The sequence below is a fragment of the Armigeres subalbatus genome, chromosome 2 (genome assembly GCF_024139115.2).
Source record: "Armigeres subalbatus isolate Guangzhou_Male chromosome 2, GZ_Asu_2, whole genome shotgun sequence".
NCBI lineage: Eukaryota > Metazoa > Arthropoda > Insecta > Diptera > Culicidae > Armigeres > Armigeres subalbatus.
In genome coordinates this window covers 288,004,745-288,014,873 of record NC_085140.1, presented here as the reverse complement: position 1 = coordinate 288,014,873, position 10,129 = coordinate 288,004,745, and the positions used below count along the sequence as shown (strand labels likewise).

The window sequence follows — 10,129 nt, the reverse complement described above, 5'->3', positions numbered from 1 at the left end:
AGTGGGAGAGCATTTTCCCAAAATTCTAAAAATGGGAATTCCATAGAATTCATAGAATCCATGTAGATGAAATAACCTAGATTTATTGAAGAATGAATTTTCCAGAATTCCGGCGTTCTTTTCTTATAATCTCGTCCTATTTGGAAGTATGGGAGATATTTTTGTATTTTAATACATATTAAATATTTTTTTTGACAAACTGTAATTGCTTATCAGAAATTATAGAAATCTGTTTTTAAACATAATGGCATACATTTTTTTTCATTTTATCGACTATCACATGTCACGAACAAAGTTTTACTAAACAAAAAAAAAGCTCTTTATTTCTATTATTTTGCAGGGTGTAATGATACATTATACGCGAGTGTTGTTATGCATATAAAATACAGCCACAAACAATAACTTCAACAAATAAGATTATATTTATAATTGAATAAATACACTAAATTATTAGCTTTTCCTGCATCTAGACCAAGGTTCTAAATATGAAAAATTTTATTTTTACTTTGGAGCATAGATAAACTTGATTTTGGTTTTCATGAACGTTTGGGTTGTCGTGAATATGATCCGCATCTCCAGCGCCTAATATGTCAAAATCAGAATATATTCACAATTTCATGAAATTTGTTTTGAAAATAGTTTTTGCCAATATTGCCTATTTCTCAATTGGAAATTATTTCCCTAAACAATAAAAATTCTTTTTAATCCCATAATTCAGCCTAGTACAAATATTTTATTTTGAATGGAATAGTGAAACTCACTGCAAAATTATATTATCCAATTTTCAATTTGAAGAATTAGGCCTTCCTATCAAAATCTAATTCTTGAAGTAGTTTTATAATCTTTCCCCACACTCCAACGTACAGGAAAGACAAAACATATTCTAGAAATCATAAAGAATATTCTAAGTTCGCCTAAAATATGGGCACAAATGTGCTACATATCAGTGTTCATGTTAACGTGATCCGTCCTACTGTGCGACAATCCTCACCGAGCAGCGAGCATATGATTTTGTGCATTTCTTTCCCCCTTTTCGTTTCATCGCATCTGCTGTAGTGAGCAGTGCACCACCCACCCTCGCCCGTCCGGACCAAGACCCACGGAGAGCTCGCGCGACAGCATAGAATCTTATGATGCCACACTTTTTCGCTTATTCTCGTTTGTGTCGTCTCCCGGTAAGGACGTGTAGGAAGGTCCCGCCGTGCTGCGTCTTCGTTAGTGGTTCGCGTGTTTTGCGGCGTGGTTGTTCTCCCTTCGAGCAAGTGACACATGCTTAGTGGTCGGCATCCAGCGTTGCGTCGTCGTTAGGATAAATAGGTGAAAGAGTGCAATTGTGGCGGCAACAAGTGCTCTTAGGCGCGCAGTTCAACGACAATCCATTTCAGTGATCGATTTCCGCGCTTGAGTATGTGCAGGATTTCAACGGTGTGGCGAACGTGGCGTTTAATAGCGTGCAGTGCTGTTCAGCTCTCGAAGTGCTGACGACCGTGCTTGGATCGATCGTGTGTGACCCCAGCGCACTAATTGAGATCGAAGCTCTCAATTGAACCTAATTGACCCAGTGTCTGGTGCTGTGTTGTTTCTGCGGCATATATTTGTGATATAAGATTAAGTGTGTTCGGTGTAAGTAGGAGAAACGGGGATAAGTGAGCAGAATGGCAGAGGAAAGTCTTCACGTTCCGGATTCGAACATCGACTACCATATCGTGCAGCTGTTCGAGCGATTGGAGAATCTGCGTCGGGAACCAGGTGGAGCAAAGTTGTCCACCTCGATGCAAGGACGAAAGATCAGTATGCACAACGAATTGCGAAGTTTGGAGTTTTGGAGGTAATGAAAAAAGAATAAGCTAATCGAATCTGAATCGATAAATTGCATCAGGAGGAAGAAACCCCGTTAAAGTCCCTGCAAAAAAAAAACATTTATTCTAGATAAGATGTTTTATTTGGCTAATGCAAACCATGCAAACATAAACCTTCCTGCCTCAAATTCATTCAGAACCTTCATTTAGCATTGGTTTCGTTGTGCTATTCTTAGAATTGAGGGCCCCGTGTTGAGCAAAGTGATGCAAATTGAAGAATTTATTACTTGGAAATCATTATGTCAACATTTGGGGGGACAAACATAAGAACGAGCAACAAACGACCCAACTGACTCGACGTTGTATCATAGGTATCAAGGGGGTTTCAGAAATGGATATCCGCGCTGCTGACTGATAGCATATTTGATCAAGGATAGATTGTAATTCGAGCTGAGCGTTGACGTTGTCGGTTTGAACTTTCGGTTTTTACTTTGTGTGTCTTGATTTTGAAACATATCAGTTTTGGCAATTGATGTTTCCCGTGGAAAAATTGTCGAACAAACGATTTATTTAATGTTTTAAAGCCCAAAGAATTAGAAGCGTATTGCGAACAAAAAAAGAACTAAAGTGAAGCTTGGCAGCAAGTATCTATTCCATTATTAATTCCATTTTAAGCCGATCAGTAAATGTACAACTAAACAATGCATTGCAAAAGACAACTCGTTTTTCCCATCTTGTGAATGTCAGAAAAGAACAACTCGTATAAATTACATAAATAAAGTATATAAAAAAACAGCTCGTAAAAAACGATTGTCCCAACAAGAAAATAATAGGACAATGATTATCTGCCGTGCATTAAAAAAAGCCGGTCTTTCATAAAGTTTTATTGGGGGTGAGAGAAATAGTGCGAGATGTTGCAAAAGTAAGATTCGATGAATACGTGGAATTGACTTTTATTCCACCGTTATTTGCTGGTTTTCCCGCAAGCGCAGCTGTTGAATATATATTTGGTAATACGTCCGTATGCTTAATGAAAGGGCGTGGGTTCTAGTCCAACCAGCAGCCGAATATTTTTTAATTCCATAAAAATCATTGTCCACTCACTCTCTAGTGTCGCTTTTTACGCGATTCTTCTTCTTCTTCAATTTCCAATCCTTCCACCCATCCTCAGCATGGTCTTGCTTTGTAGCCGTGCATCTTACCGCACAAATAAGGAAGCCCCGTGGTTAGATTTTATCAATTTCTCGGTCTACCTCCGAAGCTTTTGAACAACCTCCTAAATTTTCTTCAATTTTTTATGGATTTCTGATTGTTTTTGTTTTGTGATTTTGTGGAACTCAATGTTTTAATTCCAAAGCCCAGAAATAATCAAAAGCAAACCGTCTCCCCAGTGTATCGTAATTGGACCTCTTTTCTAAAAAAGAAATAAATGTGGCTGCCCACACAAGAAATAATGATCTCTCCACTTTTTTTTCAAAACTGTCAATTTGACATGGTATTGCCAATAAAATAAAAAGATAATGGATCTCGATTGTTTATTAAACTCGGGATTTTAAAAAAAATTAGTTCGATTTAGACAGAATCACCGTACATACAGTACTCCACAAGAAAATTCGTTGGGAATTGCAAGGGGTTAAAAATATATAAAAAAAATCCTTCGCAATTCTCATGGGGAATATTTCCGAATTGTGGCGAATTTCTTTCGGAAATTATTCGGAATGTCCATAAGCACTTCTTCTGGAATTCCACAGGAAATCGTTCGAAAAGGGACAGGGGCTTTTGCCCAGCCATTCAGCTGAAAGTTGATTGGCCGAATGCCATTTGCCGAATAACACATTAAGCCGGAAGTAATGAAGCCGAATTCAATTTGGTTGATGTACGTCTTGCCAAAATGATTAATAGGTCGAAAACGGAAAGTGTCATTTTGCCGAAACAATCATACGATCGAATTAGTAATTTGGCCTTAAAAACCGTTTGCTCTGACTGGTCGTTTGATCGAAGAGGTAATGTGGCTGAAAATATTGTTTGGCCGAAACGGTCGTTTGGAAGAAAGGACCATTCGGTAGAACGCGTCATACGACCGAAAATATGGTCAAATATATCAATCGCTTCTGCCAAATTGCCTTTTTACCTAAACGACCAATTTGGCCAAACGGAATTTTTGGTCAAACGGCTTTTTCGGCTGAAGGCCATTCCGGCCAAAATAACGTTTTCGGTCAGATGGATTCAGCCTCATGGTTTGTTCGGTCGAATGACATATAGGGCCAAATAACTTCCGATCTTGTCACTTTCGACCAAACGGTGCCTCCGCTATCTACGACAAATTCGGAAATCCTACAAGATTTTTTTTCGGAATTAACATGAGAAAACTTTTAAGAGTTTCCACAAGAAGTTGCTCGAATTTTGTTTAAAAAACAAAGGCAGAAATTACTTACCACTATTGTCCTCATTATAAGTAATATGAAAAACATGGGAAAATGAGATTAAATATAAAGGTGGAGAATGTTCCGACGAGAATTTTGTTATTCCCTATTTTAACTCCTCTCAGGGGAATTCCAGTAAGACCTCACATATGCCAAAGTAGTATTTGTTGATCAAAATTAAAGCATAAACTTTTTCTGTATTTGCACGTTATCAAAGTTGATGTTACTTCATTTTAAATTAACCAATGCATAGCTATTCCATTCACCCGCTCATACACAGCCTTTTGTTCCGTTTAATCACTTTCTCACTTCTCTCATCCCCCCACAGATCGATAACCTCCGAGTGTTTGGCGTCGTTCTTCTACGTGTTCATCGTGTGCGGTGCTGCGGCCGGTGCCGGCGTCGGAGCCAGCGTATCCTCGGTTCTGCTTGCGACCGCGCTTTCCTCTGGGTTTGCCGTCACCGCGCTGACCCAGTGCTTCCTGCACGTCTCAGGTAAGGAGAAGCCGGGTGGGTGCTGATTACCACCAGTTACTTGCGTTGTGGAAAATCCTAGCTCTGCCATTGTAGGCGGTCTGTTTCGATCCGGGCAATTTCGGTCCAACATATTTGTTTATGGATAATTGGCCTGCGGCGATATGGGGTATGGAAATTCCCAATCCGCTGCCCGAAAGTTTGTGTTGGATTTTATGGTGCTACGCCTTCGTTAGGACCGCGCGAGCAGGCTTCGAATCGTAGCCAAGGCGGGAAAACCACCACCAGAAGGATTTTCCCGGGTCGTAAATAATGGAGTTTCGCAAATAAGCCGCTCTAAAATGATACCGAGGAAGTTTATTGAATTTTCGGAATTATTTATCTCCGGTGGAATGCCATTTTTGAACAAGGGGATTGGAAGAAATCCGTAGTGACCGCAGTAGTGGGGAATAATTATCCGGTCTGTATTAAGTTTTTCCGGCACACGTAGTAGGATCCTGAGTGGCGTGCCTCTTTTCGTCGTGAATAATGCGTGTTTAATTGCTGGATCCGATGCGGCGAGTAACGACCGGTTGGGCTTCTTCTCTCAAACCGAACCGAAGCGCAAATTCCGAGAAAAAAAAAGGGTGACGGACGGACAGCTGCGAAATTAATGGATCGAATGAATTTACGATGCGTTTGGTCCATTAGGTTACTGCAGCCAGCGCCAGAAAGAATTGCAACAAGCAACTTTCATCAAAATTGGATCCATTTTTTGGTCGACTGTGGGGAGCGCGTTGTTGGCGGGGAACCAGGGTTGTATTCGTAGAAGCAACCAAGAACAATAACTGTTAATGATAATAACACTTTTTCGACTACTATACACTAAGAGGCCATACACTAATTACGTTTTAGCATTTTTTTACACTGAATAGAAAAAAACAAGTTTGTAAGAAAAGAAAATCCTTCATTTTTTTTTGTGTATCTCTCAAATGTTTTATGTGTATATTGTCGAAATTTTGTTTAATATATTTCAACGATGTATCAAGCAAGCAATTTTATATTTGCGTTAGGTCTAATTCTCTGGAAATCGGTAGATTTTAGCCAAATCACAATGTCGCTCCGAGACACAGAGATTTCCAAATCTACTGAAATTGAACGAAATTTTGAATATTATTTTGAAGATAAATATTGAAAATTAAATTTGAACAACATTTGTATATATATTTCCCTTCAGCCCTGGACATCATATTTTGCTCGTAAAAAAGCGTCAAGCGCATAATAGCACACCGAAAGCATAAAAACAATGACCGAAAACTTTCCCGAAATAAGGTCAACAACCTTTCGACGTATTTTCTGCCCCTTGGTCCTTTTTTCCATTTGCTCACTCCCCCCACCCAACCTCCGGTAAACACCACTTCTGTTGCACGATGGCGAAACAGAACAACCGCGTACATACCCTGCAATTACATGTCGAGAAGTGGCCCCTTACTTGTGTAAGCTCACTGAACTGCCAAGTGCCCTTCTTGCCTTCGTTCAACGATGATGCTCGGAAGAAAACGGGACGAGTGAGTCTCTCTTGCGACAAGAAAAAAAAATGTTAGTACTTTCGTGTGTGTCATTATCATAATCGCCCAATGCTGTTGGGCGAGTGTCGTAATTTCACTTTTTCGGTGCATTGAGCGATTTTTCGTCGCTCTAGAATTAGAAACGATTCGTAAAGGGTGATGGCGTTATCTAATCCTTTGTGAGATAGGAGAAAGTTTAATCCTAGTGGGAGGATCAAAACTACGCTGGAATGAAGTTGCTAAGACGAAGATAAATCTTCAATTTTCTTGTCTGTTTATACACGAGTTTTCTCGTCTAGCTTTTCGCCGTTTGTGAATTGCCATGCTGCCAACGTTACCAGTTTTGGTGTGACGATGGTTGATCTAAGAAAGATTAGTCTTGAAAAGCGGTGAATGGAGGGAAGTTTTTAACACCAAGTTGATTGGTATTTCAAAAGTACTTTTCAAGCGACCCAGTTTACCTACAACCTAAGCCGCATACATAACTCATAAATGCAGGAAGAAGTTTTCCAATGGTGCTGTGCTGTGGCTTCATCATATTCATCGTATTTCGACTTGTGTCTTTTGCAGGAGCCCACATCAATCCGGCCGTGACGATCTCCCTGGCCATAACCCGCATGATATCTCCCCTTCGTGCTATGCTCTACATGATAGCACAGTGTGGAGGTTCGATAGCTGGTGCAGCACTGCTCTATGGGTAAGTAACATTCGAAATCATTACATTTACCTTGCTCCAGTGTGATTACCTTCACACCCCGATGATTCCCTAAGTTCGTTCCCCCGAGAAATTTGCCGGGAAAGAACGCCTCATAAAATCCATGTCGATGGAAATTCGCTCCTCGGACGAAAGCAACGCAAAACCAAATGTCGAAAGGCAAACAGATAAAACACTTCCAACTCATACGAAGAAAATTGGAAGGCAGGTGATACCGAAAACTCGGTGCTGAGGGCAACTAAGACGTGTGCCGCCACCGTCCTCTCAGCAAATCCAAAATTATAGGCAATTTTATGCGCGGCTTCAAACCGATGCGGCGATGCGATGTTTTGCGACTGCGTTTTTCGGGGCTGTTGTTAACTCCACACGGCCGACGAAATTGGTCGGCTTAATTTTCGAGCGCTCCAATTTGGCCAAACCAAACGCAATGACAATGCCTGGATGGGCAAAGAAGCATTCATCAGTTTGGAGCTGAGAACAGGATGTGGCGATTTAATAAGAGGCATCCTTGCCCCAGGGTGGTTTGCTGGCACGGAAGAGTGCTTTGTGAAGTTTGAGCGATAGGTGGATGCGTTTAGTGGATCCGACAAGCAACGGAAACCAATCAAAGTAAATTTTAAGAGTAAAATCCAACCCAAATCCTATCCAAATCCAATCCAAATCCAATCCAAATCCAATCTAAATCCAATTCAAATTCAATATAAATCCAATCCAAATCCAATCCAAATCCAATCCAAATCCAATCCAAATCCAATCCAAATCCAATCCAAATCCAATCTAAATCCAATTCAAATTCAATCTAAATCCAATCCAAATCCAATCCAAATCCAATCCAAATCTAATCTAAATCCAATTCAAATCCAATCCAAATCTAATCTAAATCCAATTCAAATTCAATCTAAATCCAATCCAAATCCAATCCAAATACAATCAAAATCCAATCCAAATCCAATCCAAATCCAATCCAAAACCAATCCAAATCCAATCCAAATCCAATTCAAACCAACCAAATCAATCCAACCAATCCAAACCAATCCAACCAATCCAACCAATCCAAACCAATCCGAACCAATCCAAACCAAACCAAACCAATCCAAACCAATCCAAACCAATCAAACCAATCCAAACCAATCCAAACACAATCCAAACCAATCCAAACCAATCCAACCAATCCAAACCAATCCAAACCAATCCAAATTCAATTCAAACCAATCCAAATTCAATCTAAACCAATCCAAACCAATCCAAATACAATCAAACCAATCCAAACCAATCCAAACCAATCCAAAACCAACCAAACCAATCCAAATCAATTTAAATTCAATCCAACCAACCAAACCAATCCAAACCAATCCAACCAATCCAAACCAATCCAAACCAAACCAAACCAAACCAAACCAATCCAAACCAATCCAAACCAATTCAAACCAATTCCAAACCAATCCAAACCAATCCAACCAATCCAAACCAATCCAAACCAATCCAAACCAACCAAACCAATCAAATCCAACCAAACCAACCAATCCAACCAATCCAAACCAATCCAAACCAATCCAAACCAATCCAAACCAATCCAAACCAATCCAAACCAATCCAAACCAATCCAAACCAACCAAACCAATCCAAACCAACCAAACCAATCCAAACCAATCCAAACCAATCCAAACCAACCAAACCAATCCAAACCAATCCAAACCAATCCAACCAATCCAAACCAATCCAAACCAACCAAACCAATCCAAACCAATCCAACCAATCCAAACCAATCCAAACCAATCCAAACCAACCAAACCAATCCAAACCAACCAAACCAATCCAAACCAACCAAACCAATCCAAACCAATCCAAACCAATCCAAACCAATCCAAACCAATCCAAACCAACCAAACCAATCCAAACCAATCCAAACCAATCCAAACCAATCCAAACCAATCCAAACCAATCCAAACCAATCCAAACCAATCCAAACCAACCAAACCAATCCAAACCAACCAAACCAATCCAAACCAATCCAAACCAATCCAAACCAATCCAAACCAATCCAAACCAATCAAAACCAATCCAAACCAATCCAAACACAATCCAAACCAATCCAACCAGTCCAAACCAATCAAACCAATCCAAACCAATCCAAACCAATCCAAAACCAATCCAAACCAATCCAAACCAATCCAAACCAACCAAACCAATCCAAACCAATCCAAACCAATCCAACCAATCCAAACCAATCCAAACACAATCCAAACCAACCAAACCAGTCCAAACCAATCAAACCAATCCAAACCAATCCAAACCAATCCAAACCAATCCAAACCAATCCAAACCAATCCAAACCAATCCAAACCAATCCAAACCAATCCAAACCAATCCAAACCAATCCAAACCAATCCAAACCAACCAAACCAATCCAAATCCAATCCAACCAATCCAATCCAAACCAATCCAAACCAATCCAACCAATCCAAACCAATTCAAACCAATCCAAACCAATCCAAACACAATCCAAACACAATCAAACCAATCCAAACCAATCCAACCAATCCAAAACCAATCCAAACCAACCAAACCAAACCAACCAAACCAATCCAAACCAATCCCAAACCAATCCAAACCAATCCAAACCAATCCAAACCAATCCAAACCAATCCAAACCAATCCAAACCAATCCAAACCAACCAAACCAATCCAAACCAATCCAAACCAATCCAAACCAATCCAAACCAATCCAAACCAATCCAAACCAATCCAAACCAATCCAAACCAATCCAAACCAATCCAAACCAATCCAAACCAATCCAAACCAACCAAACCAATCCAAACCAATCCAAACCAATCCAAACCAATCCAAACCAATCCAAACCAATCCAAACCAATCCAAACCAATCCAAACCAATCCAAACCAATCCAAACCAACCAAACCAATCCAAACCAATCCAAACCAATCCAAACCAATCCAAACCAATCCAAACCAATCCAACCAATCCAAACCAATCCAAACCAATCCAAACCAATCCAACCAATCCAAACCAATCCAAACCAATCCAAACCAACCAAACCAATCCAAACCAATCCAAATCCAACCAACCAACCAATCCAAACCAACCAAACCAATCCAAACCAATCCAAACCAATCCAAACCAGTCCAAACCAATCAAACCAATCCAAACCAAT

At 40.1% G+C, this 10,129-nt stretch overlaps 1 protein-coding gene across 1 annotated transcript in view; it reads left to right on the top strand.

Annotated features, from left to right (window-relative positions):
* Nucleotides 1–1,142: 1,142 nt before the first annotated feature.
* The window catches only part of LOC134212369 (neurogenic protein big brain), a 47,084-nt gene continuing 38,097 nt past the window's right edge, over nucleotides 1,143–10,129 (top strand). The window contains exons 1-3 of the mRNA XM_062690144.1: nucleotides 1,143–1,828; nucleotides 4,551–4,717; nucleotides 6,814–6,940. Coding sequence (XP_062546128.1) covers nucleotides 1,656–1,828; nucleotides 4,551–4,717; nucleotides 6,814–6,940 — 467 coding nt within the window. The 5' untranslated portion in view covers nucleotides 1,143–1,655. The remainder of the gene's footprint in view (nucleotides 1,829–4,550; nucleotides 4,718–6,813; nucleotides 6,941–10,129) is intronic.